Source organism: Sus scrofa, chromosome 18 (assembly GCF_000003025.6).
Source record: "Sus scrofa isolate TJ Tabasco breed Duroc chromosome 18, Sscrofa11.1, whole genome shotgun sequence".
NCBI lineage: Eukaryota > Metazoa > Chordata > Mammalia > Artiodactyla > Suidae > Sus > Sus scrofa.
This window is the reverse complement of record NC_010460.4, coordinates 28883925-28906737: the sequence shown is the minus strand read 5'-3', so window position 1 is coordinate 28906737 and position 22813 is coordinate 28883925. Positions and strand designations below refer to the sequence as shown.

Sequence of the window (22813 nt, the reverse complement as noted above, 5' to 3'; positions counted from 1 at the left end):
GGTACTTATACTTTCTATATTTAAAATTTCTTTCATTAAAAAACCTTTATATTTATGTGGTTTTTAATAACACTCAACACACTGTTTTGTTTCAACTTTCATTTGGGTCTCCTATTACTTCATATTTTAAACAATTAAATTGCCTTTAAGAATAAAAAGTAAGTTCAATACATAGATCAGTTTAATTTTCGATCTGACTCACTTTCCTTTTCTTGAGGACTAGAACAAAGCTTTCCAATTAATTTGTATAAAAAGAAATAATATTAAATTGACTTATTTAGTTCTTATGTGATTTTGTAGAAGATAGTTTTACCAGACCATTACTGTTTACTGAATTATCGTTAACTTATCTGGAATATTCTTCAGCATTCATACTTTTCTTGATTTAACTTTTGTAGAATACCTTGTGAGAATTTACAGGCAACTCAGTAATAATGTTCTGTACAGCTGTTATTAAATGGCCACACTGTTTGTTTAATTTCAGAAGGAAGTTGAGGAACTCATCACCACTAAAGAGAGGAAATAAACAGGAATCACTAATATGAAGAATTCACTCCATGCTTAGTTAGTCATTGTTGAGTCATAACATTTATTAGGAGTTCCCGTCGTGGCGCAGTGGTTAACGAATCCGACTAGGAACCATGAGGTTGCGGGTTCGATCCCTGCCCTTGCTCAGTGGGTTAAGGTTCCGGCGTTGCCGTGAGCTGTGGTGTAGGTCACAGACGCGGCTCGGATCCCACGTTGCTGTGGCTCTGGCGTAGGCTGGTGTCAACAGCTCCGATTAGACCCCTAGCCTGGGAACCTCCATATGCCGCAGGAGTGGCCCAACAAATGGCAAAAAGACAAAAAAAAAAATTATTAGATACTTAAAAAATGTTTACAGAATAGTTAATTTGTATTAACGACTGAAATAGGACACTGAGTATACAAAGAAAACCAAGTTTCCAGGGTTGAAGAGCTCAAAGGTCAGGATGAGAGGTAGACATACAATTATAACATTGTTATTCACAGGGACATATGGAGAAGGGACCACTATTTGAGTGTCTGTATTTCACAAAGGCATTGTTCTAGTTATTTACATTTATTATTTTTTAAATTCCTCCCAACAACTCCTGTTAGGTAGAGGCCATTAACATAGTTTAGTGAGTTCCTGTGGTGGCTCAATCCATGCGGACGTGAGTTGAGGATCTGGCATTGCTGTGAGCTGTGGTGTAGGCTGCAGAGGTGCCTTGGATCTCTCGCTGCTGTGGCTGTGGCACAGGCCAGCAGCTGCAGTTTCGATTCTACCCCTAGCCTGGGAATGTCCATTTGCTGCAGATGCGGCCCTAAAAAAAGATAAAAACAAAACACTAGTTTATAGTTCAGACATCTAAAACTTAAAGATAATGAACCTAGTATAATGGGATTAAGGATTTAGTAATGCTTTACAGAGTTCATACTTGGACTGACTGAATCTGGAACTTATTAAAAATAAGGTATGTAAGGAAGAGAAGAGATTCTGGATGGAGAGAAGAGCAGGTGCAAAAGCATGGGAGTAGGAGGTCTCCAAGATATAACTAAAATACGATTATCAGAGAGTAGTAAGAAAAGAGGCTGTATGTTACCATTTGTTTAAGGAGCTTTTGTGACATGCTAAGAAACTGAATACAATCTTTTGGGTAATGTACAATTATTAAAGGATTTTAAACAGGAAGGTAGAAAATCCAATTTTTGGATGAGAAAGATCATTTGTAGTGTGGTGTGGATTAAAGGAACAGAAAAGTGGGAGTAGAGAGAATAATTAGAAGACTGGTTTAAGAAATGTTTAGGAGAATAAAGTGAAAAACTTGGTCATGGATTACATGTAAAAGGAAAGAAAGAGGAAGTTCCCTAGTGGTGCAGTGAGTTAAGGGTCCAGCATTATTACTGCAGTGCCCTGGGTTGCTGCTATGGTATAGGTTCGATTCCTGGCATAGGAACTCCCACATACTGCAGGTGCAGCCAAAAAAAAAAAAAAAATTACAAACAAGAAAAGAGTCTAGGGTGATTCTAAGATTTTTGGGGATGGATGGTAGAGAAAGAAGGATGAAAACAACATGGTAGAATAATTAAGCACACAGACTTGAGCAACAGGAAGACCTGAGTCTGAATTCAGCTTCCATAGCTTTATAATCCTGGGCAAACCTAATATTCAGCCATATGTTTCCACATCTTTAGAATTGAGACAATAGGTTTGTCAGAAGAATGCAAGGAGATGATATTATGACAGTACCAAGCATTTTGTCCAGTACAGAGATGGCATTCAAACAAACTTTATGATGATGATGGCAATGATATGAGACAGGCAGGTGGCAAGAACCAGTAAGTAGCTTAAAAAAGGTCTTGTAGATACTTATACTGGGGTCCACAGACTCATGACGCTACAGAGAATTCAGGGAGTTGGTGAACTTACATGAGGAAAAATTACATCTTTATTTTCACTAACTTCTAATAGAACTTCAGTCTTTTCTTCAATTGTGAATACAGGCCCCAACCACAGTAGCACAGAAGTGTCTACAATTTGCTCACCAACAGAAATCAAAACAGTGGTCATGGAGAAGACCACGAAGAAAAACAGACACATACTGTGATGAGGAGAGAGTTGAAAGGGGTCGAAGAAAAAAGCTACTTTTCAAAGGCAAAGTAGCCTGAGAAAAAGAAAATCAGGAGTTATGGTCTGTTATGAAAGGTAATGAAGTGAATAGAGTCAAGATGGAAAAAGCCAGGCATGTTAAATAACTAGGATTAGCCCACTGATTCTGACAATGAAGAGACTTGTGACTAGATTAGTTTCAGTAACAGAAGCCAATTTATTTTGAAAGCTACAAAGCAACTAATACACCTAATAGAAAAAGACCAAGGAAAAGACTCAGAGAAAAAAAAATTTAAATGGATAATAACATTGGATTTCGATAAAAATAAGATGTTCCAGTGGAATGACAAAAAAAAAATAGATTATTAATGTCAAGAGTTGACAAATTCGTGAGATGACCTTTCTGGAGAGTGATTTACAGTGTCTACTATAATAAAAATTCACATAAAAACTAGTATTATGGGTCCAAAAGGTACTTCTGAGACCCACTAAAATTCTTATAGGTACAAGTTTTGACTCTACACTGTACAAAGTTTCTTCCATGCTGATTCTGGGAGGAAAGGTGATTAAAAAGTAAGCAAAGTCAACCCCCAGTGAAATTTAATAGCAAACTTTTCTCTAAGACACATTAGTATTTTCATTTAAAATGTCTTTTTTCTTAGCTGAAAAATAAGCAGTTTATACAAAATAGACTTCAAACTTTATAAATGTAATACATTTAATCAAGTCACCAACAATGAAAAGTATCTGATGACTATATAAAAGCAAATTGAAATAAAAAATTAAATAAGCTGTTGTTCTATTTAGCAAAAGTGGTATTTATAAAAATATTTTCCAAATATAATTCTTTTTTATTCCATTTTTTTCTGCCCTTTGCTTTAGAAAGAACAGAATTTGAATATACTTCTGTCAAAACAACAGCAGTCATTACTTGTATTAATTTTTATGTGTCCATGTAATATTTATACAAGGTATATTTAAAACTCAAATTTTAGTGCTCCTTAATCAAATTTTATTTATTATCAATATAAGAATAACTATTTGGTGAGTAATTCATTAATACCCTATGTATTTTTTATATAATGATTATTAAAAGAAATTAAGATTTGTTAAGAAATGTCATTCAAGGGAGTTCCCTGCGTGGCGCAGCAGAAACAAATCCAACTAGTGTCCATGAGGATGTGGGTTTGATCCCTGGCCTCGCTCAGTGGATCGGGGATCCAGCATTACTGTGAGCTGTGGTGTAGGTAGCAGATCCCTCAATGCTGTGGCTGTGGTGTAGGCTGGCAGCTGTAGCTCTGATTCGACCTTTAGCCTGGGAACTTCCATATGCTGCGGGTGTGGCCCTAAAGAGAAAAAAAAAAAGAAATGTCATTCAAAATATCAACTGCTGACAAATATAATATTTTAGACAGTTTGCACATATCCATATGTCAAACATAAACTTAAAAGCTCTAATTCTGAAGGGAGACTTTTAACTCAGTTCAGATAAGCAAATACTATTATTAACAAAATTACACAGTATTAATGAATGAAAGGAAAACAGACACCTATCTTGTGATGTATAATTTTGGGGGCCACTCAATATGGATAAAAAACACAACTTTATGGGGTTCCTATTGTGGCTCCATGGCTGAAGAACCTGACATAGTGTCCATGAGGATGTGGGTTCAATCCCTGGCCCTCGCTCAGTGGGTTAAAGATCTGGCATTGCTACAAGATGCAGTGTAGGCCGCAGAGGCTGCTCGGATCTGGCATTGCTGTGGCTGTGTAGGTGTAGGGCAGCAGGGGAAGCACCAATTCGACCCCTAGCCTGGGAACTTCCATATGCTGCAGTGTGGCCGTTAAAAAAACATTTATAGTGTGCCTTTCACATACACTGTATGAATGGCTGCCCACCCCCGACCCTAGAGCTGTACAACTTATGTACTCTTAACATGGCAGCTCTGATAATTTTATACTTAATTAAATAATTCAGAATAAGCAGATATGGCATAGGTATGACAGACTATGTTATTTGATCAAACTGTCATGTCTTTTCTACAAAGACAAATGCCACCAGGCCTCTGCCAGAGGATTACATTTCATGCCCCGATGACATGAGGCTTGGCCATATGACGTGTTTTGGCAAATAAAATATGACTGAAAGTGACTCTGTAACTTTTGAAAAGAACTTTAAGAGCCACTAACTGATTTGTCACCTCCCTTTTCCCTTTGCCACAAGAGCAGTATGTCCAAAGTGGTGCTGTTTTTCCAGGCTGCTCTCAGAATAATGAGGAGTTTCACTGCAGCTGGTCCATGATATAGGTGATCAAGAAATAAACTTTGCAACTCTTAAGTCATTTAGATTGAGAAGTTATTTGTTACTGAAGCATAACAGCGTGTAAGTTGACTGAAACAACTGGCCGTATTTTAAAATGTGAAGTTAAGTATTAGGATAAAATTTGTATTTTAAATAAAGATACTCCAAATAGAAGTACTATGTGATCACTGTAGACTTTCTGAAAAAAAGTAAAATTACCACTACTTTTATCACCCACAGACAACTGTTACGATTTTCTCCCAGAACATTTTCTCATGGTACACATTTTCTTCCAGTATTTTTTACATGCATATATACAACTGGCATTATACCTTATACTTCATTTTATATCTGCCTTTTTTATTATTATTTTTCCATAAGTCTCAAAATGATTTTACTGACAGAATAATTACATTGATGCAACATAATTCAACCATTCACCTGAAGCTAAATATTTTGAGTTTCCAAGTTTAGAATGCTTAGAAATAATAAATGTGAACAATGTATTTTTATGCAAAATTCTGCATATATACAGATACATTTTTTTGGAAAAGTTACTTCCTAAATTGACATAATCTTGAGATACCTTTTACACATTTAAGTGGATGTCAGGCTAAGAGAAAAGATCTGGGCAAAACTGATGAAAATGACTTGGATGAAAATAGTTCTGTGCAAAATATCTCAAAGTAGTGATGAAATAGTTATTAGTATTTTTAAATTGCATTCTCTAATTCTTAAAACATACTAAGGCTAACTGTATAAAAAATGTACTGTGCATGTGTGTTCTTGTAACTATTTTATAAAACTGAGCACACAGAACAAAAGTATCTTAAAATAAATCAGTAGCTAAATTGTTGAAGTCACATTACCAGAAGATTATAATCAATCAGTTAACTTTTCCTGCTGTTAGTTTTCTTATGACTTAATGACTAATTTCTTCTTTAAAGAATGACTGAACAAATGGGAAGTAAAATCTTTTCTATAACAGCATGTAAACAAAGTCTGTGATTTAATAACAAGGTCAAATTCCTGAAATATATGTCTGCCAGTTTTATTTTTTAAAAAATCCAACAGATTTAATAAGTGAACCATCCAGGATTCTGTACATTCTTTCAGTCTATTAACTCTCACGATAGAAATTCATAGAGGCATCTCTGCCATCATACAAATAAATTATATTTAAAAATTTAATTTGTAATTCATTCATGTAGAACCCAGAATATTCCTTCGTAGAGGCAATAAATTTAAAAAGTAAAGAAAATGAAGAGATTCAAAGTTTGCTAAGTCCTCACAACTGACATCCTTTACAATGGACTTAAGTATTTGAGAGCTGTATGTTATTTTGAAACAATGATAGAGTATTACTTTGAATACAGATCATCAAGCTATAAGGAGATTAGATTACTAATAATCAGTGCTTGACAAGTTTATAATGTTGAAAATGAACTTTATTGATAACTATGTTTTTATTATTTTATTTTTTCAAATTGACGTATAGCTGATTTACAGTGTTGTGTTTCAGGTGTAGTGCAGGGTGATTAAGTTATACATACATACATATGTGTGTGTGTGTATACTCTTTTTAAGATTCCTTTCCCTTACAAATTATAGTTTCCTGTACTATACAGTAGGTCCTTGTTGGTTATCTATTTTATACATTGTACTGTGTATATATTATTGATAACATAATTTCAAAAAGAAGAAGGCTGGAAATAGAGCTGAGCTACATGAACACTTTCTTATTGCTCTAAGCAAAAAAAATGACACTTTGAATTTTCAATTTGATACTTAAATGATTTAGAGAGTCACAGCTATACCATAAAAAGCATGGTGTCTTTTAATTAGCTCATTTAACAAAATGCAATAAAAAAAATTTCTATGTGAATTAAGATAGAAGCATGATTTTGCTTCTCAGTAAAAATTGACTTTATAAAGTACTTTCCATTCAGAACACTGTATATTGCAAAATGAACTACCCCTATCCCTAGGAAAATGATGGTATCAAGTAAAATGACTCAGACATTATCAAAATTCAACTAAGGAAGAAAGATGGTTCTAAATGGTATTAATGTAAACAAATAAGTTAATTTTACCTGATTTCCAACTTTGCCACTTCAGGTAATTCTCCAAATTTTATCTCTTCTACCTCTAGTTCTTTAAGAGCAGCCAGAATTTTCTGTTGATCTCTACTGGTAATTCCATTCTAAGCAGAAATAATTTTAAGGTGCCATAAGGTAGTCATACTTTTAACAATATTCAAAATTACTGAAGAATTTTTCTACTTAATTCACATCTTGAAAAAATAGATACATATTGGAAAAAATACTGAGAAATACACGAGTTTGCTTACAACTGGAATGATAAGGTTATATCATTACTTATTTAGATATATAGTGCCTATAATTAATTTTTCATTACATAACAATTTTGATGGATTCTAAAAACAAATTATTAGATTTTAATATACAATCTTTCCAGAAACCAAGAGTAATTTTCCCTCAAAATATTATTTAAAGTGTTATCAATGATTAAGTGAGAATTAAGCCTTCTTTCTGTGTTCTACCTTAAGAACTAAAATTTATTCACTAAATTTTCTATCGTGGATTTAGCTAAGTAGTATGTTTGATTTATTAAAGCCTTCAAGTTTCCAATGTGTTTCATGCAGGAAGATCATTCCTTTTTACATATATCCTATTTATGAAAGTATATTTGATATTTCCTATAGCTATTTTCAGATTGTTACTTAATACTACATGGCAAAGTAGGTCTTAATCATTTTGAGAATTTTGCAAAAGGCAATATTTGAACAACACCTGTTCATATCCACATATACAAAAAAACACCTCTTATTGCTAAGTAGCCTATTGTCTACTGTTTTCCAAATCTTTCATATTTAGAAATAAAGCATCAATTTTCGTTGAGATGTCACAACTAATCTGAAGAAAGAAAAAAACCTCTAAGTCTTTAAATATTCTTAAAGTAATTTAATATTGTAATGGAAGACTTTAGGTATGTTCTTCCATAATCATAGCTAATGTGGAACTCAGCAAAAGATCACTCACAGTCTGCAGCTGTAGGATTTTTTAAAAATATAAAATAAAAGGATCCAAAATATTAAAAATATGAAAGATAATGTCTGATGTTTTTGAAACTGCTACTAACCTTTGTAAACTCATCTTTCCTCATGGTCAGAAGGTGTCTTAAAGTTATATCCCTTTCCTGAAGAAAAGGGAAAAAAAATGCCACCTTTCAATATAAAGGAAATAGTAAAAGGAGAAATAGGCTAGTGTACGTAAGTTACTCTGTTATATGCTACCCTCCTACACAACTTTCAGCTTTATAGAGGAGATAGGATATGCAGGTGTACTACTATATTACTGAGTAGACAGTAATGAGGAATAAGATGTGTAACTACCTAAAAAGTATAAACCAGCTAGTTTTTCAGATTCAAAAAAATAATTACAATATTTGCTTACATAAAAAGAAAAATAGCTCTATAAAATCTGACAGAAATTATGTTTTATGAATATTTAAAATTTCTAATCATATAATATTAAACAATCAATAACATTTAGTTTTACTCAATATTTCTCAAACAGAGTGAATCAAGATTGTACAGTGAAACCCAACTCTGAACTATGTAAACAGAATGCGCATATTCCTAAGGAGAGCCTATTAAATAGTACTTTACTGCTTCAGTATCAGCTAAATGGCTGATAATTGTCATCTGCTTGAATCCCATAATGCATGCTTCAAATACCTACAAGAGTGCTGGACATATGAGCTAATTTAACATTTAGACAATCCTACACTAGGTATTACCACCCTTATGGAAAGAAAAGATTTAAATTACGTATTTCAGTTAATAGTCATTACAGCAAGAATATGATACCAGGTTTGTTTGGTTTAAAATCATGCTTCTTTTAATATTCTATATAGGAAGATCAGCAACTGCAAAAAAAAACTAAGGTCCTAGGTGTACAAGGATTTCTGTGAAGCTTAAGGCAGTGGGTAAAAGGTGTCCAGCCAGATTCTAATTTATGTAAATTTCTGTAATAATAAATTTTCAAAATGTTTGTTAAGTTTAAAATGGGATGTACTACAAGCTATGGAGAAAAGTGCATGTCACTCTTTCATAAGCATGCTAATAAATTAATATTTAATGTTACATTAACCAACAAATAAACATGCATATATAACTCACTGTAGCTTATACAAAATTTTACCTTCAATAAATCTGTCATATGTTCAAGTCCAAGTCCATGTAAAAATATTTCCAGATCTCCAAATGCTGTATATGAACTATACATATTTATAACAATGTCAATTTTAGAAGACTATAAATGCACAAATACATATTTATAATGCAGAGAGAATAAGAATGAATCTACGTAGAATATACAATCATACCTCATTTTTTGAGCTTTGTTTTATTGCTTTATTTGTAGATAGTGCGTTTTTTACAAATTGAAGGTTTATGGCAACCTTGTGTCACCAGGTCCATTTAATGCCATTTTCCAACAGCATTTGCTCACTTTGTGTCTCCGTGTCACACTTTGAGAATTTTCAAACTATTTCAAATTTCTCATTATTACTATATTAGTTATGATGATATTTGATGTTATTACTACAACTTGCTGAAGGCTCAGATGACGGTCACCATTTTTTAGCAATTAAGTAATTTTTAATTAAGATAATTACATTGTTTTTGTACACAGAATGCTATTGGACACTTAGAAGACTACAGTATAGTGCAAACATAACTTTTAAATTTGTGACTCACACTTTATTGTGATATTTGCTTTATCGTGGTGGTCTGGAACCAAATCCCAGTATCTCTGAAGTATGCCTATATTTACAAACTTACATACCAGACTTATGTTACATCAAAGGAGAAAGAGGTTTTCTTTAATGAAGATTTAAGTAAACAGAGAAAATGGTGATAGTAAAATGAAGTTTATTTTCCTAAGACTGAAAATATTTGTCAACATGTGTACAACTGACCCCTGAACATGGTTGGAACTGTGCAGGTCCACCTGTACATGAATTTTTTTCAATGTTAAGTTACTATACTACTGTGCGATCGTGGTTGGCTGAATCCACGGATGTGGAACCACATATATGGAGGAATCTTGGATACAGATTTTCCATTGGGGGTGTCAGTGCCCCAGCCCCAGAACTGTTCAAGGGTCAACTGTATTCCTTGTGAGAGCTCTGAACATGAAAATCTCTTTAACTGCAGGAAATAAAAAGTTAATAAATGTGGGTTAAGTAGAGGATAATGTTGTGGCCATGTACTGAACAACTGTGTTCAGGGGAAAAATGGTATTTTTAATTTTAGCTTATAAAACCAGAAATCTGCTATAAAGAACTAGAAAGCAAGATGCAATCTAGTTTGAACACGAATAATAAAAATACAATCCTAGACTCTTTTGTTGATATTTAAAGTAAAAAGTTATTTTCATTACTATTGGTACATGCACATAAAACTTCTAAAATTCTAGAGAACAAGGCACTTAAAATTTAGACATTTTAAGCAGTATTTAAAAATGGTCATAAAAGTTTTGGGAGTTCCCGTCGTGGCGCGGTGGTTAACGAATCCGACTAGGAACCATGAGGTTGCGGGTTCGGTCCCTGTCCTTGCTCAGTGGGTTAACGATCCGGCATTGCCGTGAGCTGTGGTGTAGGTCGCAGACGCGGCTCGGATCCCGCGTTGCTGTGGCTCTGGCGTAGGCTGATGGCTACAGCTCCGATTCGACCCCTAGCCCGGGAACCTCCATATGCTGTGGGAGCGGCCCAAAGAAATAGCAAAAAAGACCAAAAAAAAAAAAAAAAAAAAAAGCTTATAAAAGTTTAAAATATATTTTAAATAAGTCATCACATTTACTATAATAAAAACAGGCACAATTTTTTTACGCATTTATAGGTATTGCGTTGAACACATATGTTACCTAAATATGTGATCTTTTTCTTTATCAGAATCTGTTCTCAATAGTTTACACACAGTCTCTTCTTTAATTAGCTGTTGAAGCTTGCCTTCCAAAGGATTTAAAGTCAAGGAAAGAAAATTGGAAATCTGAAAAAAGTTATAGTAAAAATTAAAGGAAGATAGTAATGAATGTTTTCAGTAAGATTTTGGTAAGTAAGTTCTAAGGTAGAATTTTTTTTTAAGGTAGTACTTTGAATATATTATTAAGTAGAAGAAGTAACAGCATGATTAATGTACATAAATCTAAACTGTACACCTTAAAGAGATGTGAAATTCCTTAGTTTTAAAACTTCTTAGTGCTAATATTTTAGTATGTCAAGTTGTTACATAATCAGCTAAGATACAAAATCAAATGTCACTTCAAGAAAAAATTTATGACTCAAAATAATCTCTGATGTTCCTAAATTTCTTAGTATGTCAAATTCAGTGTCCAGACTCTACCCTAAATTTAATAATGTAGTATGTTAATAAAAAGTCTTCAAATATTCAAAACTTAGAAGAAAAACTGTAAATTTCTTTTTAAAGTTTCACAGGACTTCAGCGATTAGCATTTAGAATAATTTTGGGAATGTAGTTAGAAAAATGATAGGCATGTTTATAGGCTACTTAAAAAACAGAAGAAGTTATTTCACATGTAATAAAAATAGTTACTATATGATGGAAACTTTGGAATGTCTCAAGGTTTCAAATTCAGAAATTCACTTTTACAAGATCCTGAACTATATAAAACTTAGATTTACAGTTGAACTATATTTGATCCTTGCTTAGAAATTACAGACCTGTAGCTGAAAACTTTAATATTCAGACCAAAAGTTTATATCAATAAAGTAATTTAATGTACTGCCAATATTTATTATTGATTTTAACATCTGAATGACAGTAAGTCATGTACCCAAGAATGTTTTCACTTTATTATATATCTTGTCACATGTACAGGAGCAAATGTAGCTTAAAGGATTTAATTTCTAAACACCTAATTAATATGTAAAAACAACAGTTTAATTATGTACTCAAATTCTGAAATTTTACTAGCTGTAAAATTATCAATATACTAATCAATTTTTGAAAATCTGAACCAATTGGAAATGTTTAAATAGTCTATTTCAATTTTATTTCTACCACCAGATAAGACTTTATTATCTCTTTACATGGTTTTTAAATTACCACATTATAAATGCCTCTTATTTAGTAAAAGATAAATATGCTCATAAAATAAAGTTTTCATTACCTGGCTGGAGAAGAATTACAGATTTAAACATTTAATAACAGCCAGGAGTTGCCACTATGGTGCAGTGGGGTAAGAATCTGACTGTAGCAGCTTGTGTTGCTGCAGAGGCGAGGGTTTGATTCCTGGCCCAGGAACTTCCACATGCCATGGGTGTGGTCATTAAAAATATGTAAGCTCTATGTAAACAAAATTTGGGAATTCTTGCTTGGCATGGTGGGTTAAGAATCTGACTGTAGTAGCTTAGATCACTGTGGAGGCAGAGGTTCAATCCCTGGCCTGGTCCAATAGGCTAAGGATCCAGTGTTGCTGCAACTTTGGCATAGGTCACACCTGTGGTTCAGAGTCAATCTCTGGCCTGGGAACTTCCATATGCCATAGGTGCAGCCACAAAATCAAAAAAACAAAAACAAAAAAAACAGCCAGATACACTACTATTACAGGTGTGAATTCTAACAAAATACAAAGGTTCTACAAATGATCATGCAGACTAAGAAAAATTAATTTGATATATAGAATACCTCTAGATGTTTATTTCTTTTTGCAATCTCACTTGGTGTCTTTCCATCTTTGGTTTGTAGCATTTTATTAGCTCCCAGTTCAAGCAACTTCAAAACTACATTTTTATGGCCCTGACGTGCTGCCCATGTTAAAGCCTGTAAGTGGAGGAAAAAGAAGATTGTTTAAAGAGGGAGTGTACATGAGATAGAGAGGAAAACTTTTCAACAGTATTTATGGCACAATAAAAAAGCAAATGTAGTTAATTAATGAAATGATGCAATCTCATCATTTCACAATATAACATTAATTTCTAAAGCTGTAATTTGGAAATTACAAAGCAGACTGCCAGTGTGCACTGATTTTATAAAATCAAATAATGTTTTAGCAGTCGAATGATGTTATAGAATAAAACAATTTATCTGCCAATCACAATTATTTTCTATAGAAAAGAATTCTAGGTATGTTCCAGAGCCCAGGCTCTTTTTTTTTGTTACAGCTTCTTATGTCAAGTGTGCGGACAAGAGAGGCGATAATCTCTTTTTTTTCCATATAAGCTGTTGCTTTTCTTTACTGGACAGCAATTATATCCAGCCCTCTGCAATTCTTAGTTCTTAAAACCTTCCTTGTGGACTAGTGACAATAAGATTGCAAGGTCTTAGTGATAAAAAGGGACACTGTACAATCGATTCTCACAGTATAACCATTCTCATCCTGGGTATTAACTTCTGCTCCATGAGCAACAAGAAGAGCAACAACCTGAGGGTGGCCATCCCGGGCAGCATACATGATCGGGGTCATAAGTCTCCTAAAGAGAAGAAAGAAAAGAAACATTTGTGTCAGTGCTGCCCTTAACAGTCATTCAAATCCATGAATTTTACAGTACACAAGACCATCAGTATTGTTTAGAAAGCAAAGAAAAATGAGAGCTTTTTGTAAATCAGGGGATCTAAAAATCTAATTTCCCAGCAAATAAATAAATATGAAGACGACACTCTTAGAAGTATTGAATGCTTACACACAGCACCCTCTAGTGAAGAAATGTGTTTTTTTAAAAAACCACTAAATAAACCATACTTTCTGAGGTTTCATTAATTTACATATTCACACAAAAATATCAGAGTACTCTTTCCATGCTTATGCTGGGAATATACAGATGAATGATACAAATAAGGCCCCTGTCCTCTCAAAACTGCTCATACTAAATAAGTGCTTATTACATTTTTAAAGTTATATTTTAGGTAACACTTACTTCTTAGTGTGTTCTATTATGGTTCTACTTTGGGACTGAAAAGAATTTTACCCTGACTTGGGATAGTTACTTTAAATCAAGAAAGACATCAGTGCAATAGTTTAGCCAGACTGAGATTATGTTCTGGGAGAACACAGTGGTTTCCCTCTAGAGGTTTCCCTTCCTGAGTCACCTTAAACATCTGATTTATACACAAAGACCTTCTCAAAAGAACAACAAATTAAATGACTTCAGAATTCTCTGTTTCGATCTCATTAAGGAAGTTCATCTTGATTACTCACATTACATACACTACCTATAAAGGGAGTACTTCCCTGCAAGGTTAATATAAGGTATATCCTGAATCTGATCACACCAATGTCTTTAGCACAAAAAGTTTCATATGTATCTGTTTCTTCTATTTCCTAGTATATTACAATTTCAATGTCTTATTGGGAATCATACACTAAAGCAGTTGTTAAGCACTGACTTCTACCTTGAATATTGTTTACACAGTTGGCTTCATTAGACAATCCTTACAAAGTGAAGAGTGAATTCCTGGACAGCTTTAGCAAACAGGGCAAATATGTACAACAACAAAATTACTTGAGTCAACTAATCATTTCTAGTTGAAATGTCTTTTCAAACATATGTATAACCTACCACTGGTATTTTATATTAGAAGCAAACAAGCCCCACAATTTTCTGATGCCCCATCTCATCCTGCATAGCAATCCTCCTCTCCTCTGTGTTTTCACAGCATTCTGTGCTTATTTTTCTCCGTTCACCTTTCAGGCCAAAATGTATTTGTTCATCTATTTTCTCAATCAGAATGTAAGTTCTTTGAGGATACTGATCCCGACCTTTCTCCATCTCATTATCTACCCCTTAATCCATGAAGTAACTAAAATAATGGTCTGCTTCTGTTTTTTGTGTCATGCTTACTTTTAATACAGGTAAGGTTTTTTCTTACCTATTATATCATAACTTTACCAACTGTGTTAGACAATGCATCTATATACTTACTTATTTTACATATATTAGATCTACCTAACCTAATAAGAGATACATGTTGAAATTTCCTGTTACAATTGTATTTTGAGCTACTTATCCTTGAATTTTAATAGGTTTTGATTTACATATTTAGCAGCCATGTAGTCTAGTGTGTACAGGTTAGTTCTTGTTATATTTTCATTAATTTTGCCTTTTATCATAGTAAAAAGTTCTTCATTCTGTTTACTGCATTTAAAATATTAGCAATATTTGATACTGACAATTCTGATTTCCATGGGTTTACCTTGACCTGAAAAGGAATCTTTCATACCTTTTTTCTTCAACTTTTCTTGTAATAGCATTCAGCCATCTTTTGTGTTTTAAGCTTGTATATCAGCTGAAAAATTCAGTCCATTCTCATTTACTGTAATGATTGATATAACTGACAATATACCTTCCCTTTTGTTTTGCTAGCGCAACAAAATTGCCACTACATTTTTCCTCATGAAAATCTGATGACTCTGCTTTTCCTTCTTTTTCTAAAAGTGCCATTGAACATTATCTTGTTTTTCTACTCAGTAAAACGCATATGACTCTTTTATATGTAAGCAAGATAAGACCTATCCCTTTCCTCCTCTACCATGCCACAATTCTCTGTATTTACACTTGAACAGTGTAAGATCTTTTGAATACTCTTAGTTTCTTTGCTTCTCTTAGGTGCCCCCCAACTCTGTAAACTATGGGTCTTAGATTTTGTTGGCGTAACTTATAAGATTTTTACTTGCATTTTGTCTTGTCCATTCCCAGAATACTTATTTCACACTCACATTTCAGATTCTCAGTCTAACACAATCCATTAAATACACATTTATCTAACTTCATCCCTCTCCACTGCTTTCTCTTCATCCTCTGCTTTCATGATGTCCTGGTTCTTTTTTTGTTTGGTTAAGTCTTGTCTTATGTATTTTCTTCAGCTGGGGGCCGGGGTTAGCTACCTTCCCCAAGTTCTTGCATATCCTTGACCATCTTTCTTTTCACCCTGAATGCACACCGTGGCTTGGTTGAGAATAAGATCTTTAGGTTGCAGGCTTTTCTCTCAGCGAAAATGTAACTTAATTCTTTTCTAGTTCCAGCTGTGCGCATGAGCAGTTTGATGCCACTCTAGTCTTTTTACTTTCCTTTGTTGGCAAGTAATTCTTTCTGCTTGGAAGCTTTCAAAAATGTCTTTGTTTTCAGAGTTTACACTTTTTAAACTATAATTTATGCTTTTTTTTTCTCTTTCTCATCAGTCCAAATTAAAGCTCAGAAACTTTTCCAGAATGAAGCCTTTTTTTCGATACTCAGTTCTGATAGAATTTTTCAGCTTAGGAACCACTTCTTTTTTTTCTAGAATGTGTTCATTGTTACCAATCTTCCACGTTCCTTTTTCTTCTCTGAATTTTGAATTCAAATACCACATTCCTTAAGTTCCAAGAGCTCTTTCTTCTGCTGCATTTAAATCTCTGTATGTGCTTTTAATTTTTAATTCAGTTTTCATATTTCTCCATCAGCAATTTTATTGTACCAGGCAAATATTCTAACTTACCAGTCTTTCCTCTAGATGCTGGGAAGTTTTTTATTTTCTGTTGCCTCTTTAGGGCTCAGGTCTAGTAGTTGTAATATTCTTAATGGCAGAAATCCTTCAGATTTTGAAAATCAAAGAAATTTCTTGTGCAGTGAGTATGCAGTTTAAGGGCAGGCTGTTAGAAGTACCTGGAGAATTATCTCTGCTTTCCTATCTTCCTGAACTTTCCCAACCTCATGGATAGAGACAACTCAGCCCACTTGTTTAGCTCCTAGTCTTTAAGAGTCTGGGAACCAAAACATTCATGTGGGACCAGCTTTACCCAAGGTCCACAGATCTCCTACTGTCAAACTTTTGTGAGATCAGCTGCTCTCCATCTGGGTTTAGCCCTGATGACTTCCTACCCTTGGGGAAATGAAACGTGTGTTTTACAGGGAAAGGAACAAAAGCCTGAGTTCTCCATCAGCACTCAGCTCCCTTAAGAGGTCTTAGTAGCCCAAGGTTGGGAAAGGCATAGCTTGGAGGTAAGAACAGAGAGGAAGTGAATGATGTTCTGGTAGCCAAGTTCCCACTTGTGTCATGTTTATAATTTATGGGCCATTGTCAATCCAACATGTATTCATCTCCATTTTCATCTAGTAATTTTATTTGTAATGTATTTGTGTGACTTTATATTTTTTAATATTTTAATATTGTGAAACATAGGAAATTGCTTTGGTGTGAGGTTGGAACCCAACATTTTTTACTCTTTCAAACAGCTATTCAAATCCCTGGCACCAAAGGGATCATCCATTTTCTATCTGCTAGTTTGAAATGCTACATTAATCACATGATAATGTCATATATTCTTGGATTTCATCCTACATTTTCTTTTGTTTTCTAGGGACAAGCAATCAAGAGCTTTCCACTAATATCACAAATTTTAATTACTGTGACTTATCTTTAATATAAATCAAGTTATTTATCATTGCTCTTTAAAAAGACATTGATTTTTAAAAATTACTTAATTTGTACATATGTACTTTTTCCTTAGAACACTACAGATAATTACTGATAAGAATTGGGTGTCTGGAAGCTCCTCCTGCTGTGGTGCAAGGGGAACAGCGGCGTCTTAGGAGTGCTGGGACATGGGTTCGATTCCCAGCCTGGCACAATGGGTTAAGGATCTGCTGTTGCCACAGCTGTGGCTTAGGTCAAGACTGCTGCTGGGATCTGATCCCTGGCCCGGGAGCTGTGGGGCAGTTAAAAATGGGAAGAAAAAAAAAAAAAAAAAAAAAAAGATTTGGGTATCTTTCCAAATGAACTCTTCCTCTTTGTTCCCTTAAGTATTTATTACCTGAGAGGGTTTTGTTTATCTTTTTGTCTTTGTATCTACTTGGTATCTACTTGCTAAATGAATGATATATTTTCAATTAATTTATTTTCAACCATTATGCATTATTTTACTTTAGGTGTATTTCATTGGATTTTGGTTTTAGTCGTATGTGAGTTACTGCATTTTAATCAGTGAGTTTTAGCAATTACCTTAGCTTTTTATTAATATGGTTAGACTCATTTCTGACATTTTTGCTTATTTATCACACTTCCATGATAAACAAATTCATTAATGTCTCCTTTTTAGTTCTGTGAGGTTGTCTAAGTTCTATTTGTTCTGTTCACCCTCTACCTCCCTGTACTGCCCCTTGATCTGAAAGCTTCTAATGTCCTTATTTTCTTCTAGTACAGCAGTATTACACTATTTCTTCTTGTAAGCAGTCCTTCTTATCTACCGGGATACATTCCAAAACCCCTTAATAGATTCCTGCAACCGTGGATGGTACTGAAGCCTATATATACTAACTACATTTTTTCCTATACTAATGGGTGGGTAGTCTATATGGCCTGGATATGCAGGACAAAGGGATGATTCATGTTTTGGGCAGGATGGTGAAAGATTTAATAACATTATACAGAATGTCATGCAATTTAAAACTTACGAATTGCTTATTTCTGGAATTTTCCACTTAATATTTTCAGACTGCAACTGACAGAGGGTAAGTGTAACTACAGAAAACAAAACAGTAAAGGGGACTACTATACTTACTTTTAAGTCCTTTTCACCTTCTTCCTAACAACTTCCACCTTACCCAGTTAATAACTATGGTCTCATCTGAAGAGTTCACTTTTATTTTGCTTCATTCTTTCCTCAGCCACCCAAATTTCCAACTTGTTATCATGTAAATTTAGTATATCATCATCTTATAAACATAGTTTTTTTAACAGCCAATAATTATTTAGATTTACCAATATGTTTACTAACTTCTTTGTTTAACATTATTTCTTGCATCCCATTACATCTGGGTTTATCTTTTTGTAGAAGACTTTGTAGCTGTTATATTTAAGAGTCAAAAGAATAGCACTACTTAACTGGGAACACTTTTTTGTGAAATATGTGGGAAGTATTTTTAATTTATCAAAATGGACAGAGGTATAGGCATTTAATGGATTAAGGCCGGAATTGCTAAATATCCTGCACTATACAGTACAATCTCAGTTAAAATGTCAACTGCACTTTTGCTGAAGATAAGTTTTAAGTTCTTGTATATATGAAATTGTCTTTATTTGGCCTTCACTCTTGAATGACAGAATGGTTAAATATAGAATTACAGTTCGAAGTTTATTCATCTTCCATACATAGTTGTTATTAAGTATACATAGTTGTTACTAAGAAGTCTAATGTTAGAAGGACATTTCCTAATAAGAATTGTCTTGATGAAGTAATTTATACAGATAACTTTCAGGAATTTTGCCTTTATTCTTGATATTTTGAAATTAATTGTGATGTGTCTATATTAATTTAAAATGTTAAATATCTTTATCACTTTGTGTGTATAAATCTTTTTTGCACTTGGTAAATCTTTCAATCCTAAATATTTGTGTTCGGTTTAGGAACATTCTTTGCCATTATTGCTTCCAATATAGTCTATTTTCCACTTTATCCTTCTAGAACTCTTATTAGACAGATGTTAGAACTTCCAGCAAGGTTCTCCATGTCTCTTACCTTTTCCTTTGTAACTCTTTTTGTTGTATTCTACATTTCCTCACATCCATCTTCCAGTCCACTAATTAGCTCTTCAGCTGAGTTCCATCTGCTATTCTTCAAATGTACTTTAGTTTTAATATTCAGTAAGTTTCTTTTTTTCATAATTCATTGTACTTGTTTCATAATTCCTGATTGTTATTTTGTGGAAGCAAATCCCTCTTTGATTGCTCAGAGGAATAAAGTTTTTTTTTCAGATTCTTCTGTTTTTTCCATTTTATCTAGTCTAGGTCACTTTTTTGTTGGATCTGTTGTCCTGATTTTATGATGCTTACATTCTCCAGATTTTGGAAATTCTGTGATTTTGCATCCATCTTCTGGCATATAAAGACCTGTCAAACACTGAAGATTCAAGCCAGCAACCCTGGCCTGGCCCATCAATAATGTAGTTCTTAGGGTTAGGCAGAGAGGGTTCCCATATGTTTCTTTCTTTAGGGAGTTACTCCTTTTCCATTCCCAAGATAACTCCCTTTCCTATTTCCAATAGAACTTTAATAAAACTTTAAGGATATCTAAAGTTTGCTGTGGAAGGGCAAAACTTTAGCAAATATTCAATTTAACATCTTAAAGTCATAAACCTAGTTTTTGAAAAAACTGGTCATGTTTTTCCCTCAGAATTTTTAGAATCATTTCATCAAGTTAAAATACCCCCTTGGCACTCTGAATATGATGTTTAATTTTACAAACTAATTCAGATAAAAAAACAAATGTCCTTTTTAATGCTGAGTCATCCCAGCCAAGAACATGACATATCTATTTATTCAATCTCCTTTTGTTCTACTCAGTATAGTTTTAAAATTCTCTTCATTTGGGTCCTTCACTATTCTTGCACTTTTACCTTTAGATGTTTATGTTTTTTTGGTCTTGAGACTGGGATCCATTATCTCATTGTATTCTCAAGCTGGCTATTACTTGTAAATTGGAAATAAGTGAATTTCGCATATTAGCTAAAAAAAAAAAAATAACCTCACTTTATGATTACTATTTCTAACAGTTTCCGAGTTCATTAACTTGAGTTTACTAAGCATATATTCATATAATCTAAAATATAATTTTGTCCGCTTTCCTAATAAAGAATGCCTAGTAGTTTGATCAAAGGTAATATAGTTCAATGGTTTAGAACAGTAGTTGGCAAATTTTTTTCTGTAAAGGGCAAGAAAGTAAATATTTTAGGCTTAATGGGGCATAGAGGACTGTGTCAGAGCCATTCAACTCTGCTATTGTAGCACAAAAGTAGCCATAAACAACACATAAAGGAACGAGCATGAATCTGTTCCAATCAAACATTAAAGGTGTGCAAAATCCTAGTTCAGATTATAAGTAATATAATTAAAAGTATAATAAAGTAGTATACCTAAGTTAAAATCTAGTCTTCAGCATTTATTGCCTGTGTAACCTTAGGCAAGTTTCTTAAAATCTCATTGCTTCAGTTTCTACCACTTTATATGGGCATAAGATAGTTTCTACATTTGTGGTACCTATTTGTGATATTGTCAAAATCTGTGGGAATGAAATAATAACGCTCAATAATTAGACTAGTACTAGGCATGAAGTAAATGCAGTGTCGTGACTAGCTATTTTTATTATTATTTGTAGATCTTATTTTCTTCTATTGCATGACTGCACTGTCTTATAGTTCCCAAAACAATGAAAGACAAAAAGAGCTTATAATAAGCATCCCTGTTTTCTTCTTGACATTAATGAAATGCTGTTAGTGCTCCTCTGTTAAGCATATGACTTGTTTGGGTTTCGGGTACATGTTTATGAAATTAAAGAACTATTCATCTAATCAAATTTTACTAAGGTTACAAAAATTAGAGTAAGATTTTTAACTTCTATAAAAATGCCCTTCTGGCATCTATTATAATGATAACCTCCTTTTTAAAAATCTCTTGAAATTTTATAAAATTTATTTCCATAATATTGAGCTATTTTCCAATAAAATAGAAATTCTGACATGAATCTCATTTGATCATTGTATATTGTTCATTTATTTTGCATATAACATGCATCTTGCTGATACTTCATTAAGGGATTTTTGTATTTATAGTCACAATTGAGACATATTTATAAAATTTGTTGGAGTGTATAATTTTTACTGGATTTCAAAATTAGAATTTTTTGCTTTGTAAAAAAAAAAAAAAAAACCATTAAAAGATTTCTCTCTCTCTCTTCTTATGCATTGGAACAATCCAAATTGTTAATGGAATCTATTCTTTGGAAGTTTAAAAGAAGTGACCTGTTAAGCTTTCTGAGTCCAGGACTTTTTTGGGAAGTTGGCTTTATGACAGTTTTTCTTAAGAGACAAAAATATCAACATGAAAATAAAAAAACCCACCAAAACCAGCATAAATAAACAAAAAACAAACCAGAAATAGCATTTCCAACACATGTAACAATTAAAAGCTAAAAGATCCAATATACCAAAAGTTCTTATAAATCGCTAAAACATGTGGACCAACAAAGAGAAAAATGATAAAAAGATCAAAGGGAATTAATAGAAAAAGAAGTACGTATAAACCACTAACAAAAATTTAGAAGATTAATCAATTAAGCATTATTGAAAAGCATGCAAACTAAAATATTAATTATAGATCAGATTAGAAAATTTAGGATATCAAAATACCAAGTGATATCACTATGTGGATTCTTTCAAATACTGTGGGAGGTAGTAAAAAGTGACTCCACTTTTTCAGAAGACAATTCAGCTGTACCCATAATAATTCTAAATATACACATATTTTTGAGTCAGAAACTCTATTTTGGATTGTATCCTATAGAAAACCCATCCAAGTTTCCACAGAGGTTCACTGGAGCATCTTTTGTAATACTAAAAACATGAAAACAATCCAAATGTTCTTCAATAAAATATTAGGTTAAGTAATGGTATCACATTCATACAGTGGAATATTATGCAGCTGTTATAAAGAGAGAACTATCTATACATACTAACAGTTATAGTGTCCATGAAATACTGTTCAGTTAAATAAGCCAATTGCAACAGTACAGCATAAAATCCTATTTAAAAACAAAATAAAAATGCTAACACATGGAAGAACTTGTGCAAAAATATGTAATAACAAACAATGACACTATAAGGAAAAGAGAAGACTTTTCACTCCCTAAATTACATATTTAAAAAAATTTACTAGGAAACTTTTACGGCCAGAATTTTAAATAAAAATAAAATTTGAAAACCATCTTGAGATACAGTGAAACTAATGTTCTTTAAATTCAGGCAAAATTACTCACTGGTTCCAATTCTGAATATATAGTCCCTGGTTTTGGCAAGAGCAAGCGTTGTTTTAAAATTTTATTTAA

The 22813-nt window shown here is 33.1% G+C and overlaps 1 protein-coding gene across 1 annotated transcript in view; it reads right to left on the bottom strand.

Annotated features, from left to right (window-relative positions):
* The window catches only part of ASZ1 (ankyrin repeat, SAM and basic leucine zipper domain containing 1), a 51788-nt gene that overhangs the window by 4190 nt on the left and 24785 nt on the right, over positions 1-22813 (bottom strand). The window contains exons 5-11 of the mRNA XM_021079021.1: positions 13322-13433; positions 12649-12783; positions 10865-10989; positions 9140-9215; positions 8076-8132; positions 7007-7116; positions 404-509 (exon numbers count right to left, since the gene is read on the bottom strand). Of these exons, the coding sequence (XP_020934680.1) occupies positions 404-509; positions 7007-7116; positions 8076-8132; positions 9140-9215; positions 10865-10989; positions 12649-12783; positions 13322-13433 (721 nt within the window). The remainder of the gene's footprint in view (positions 1-403; positions 510-7006; positions 7117-8075; positions 8133-9139; positions 9216-10864; positions 10990-12648; positions 12784-13321; positions 13434-22813) is intronic.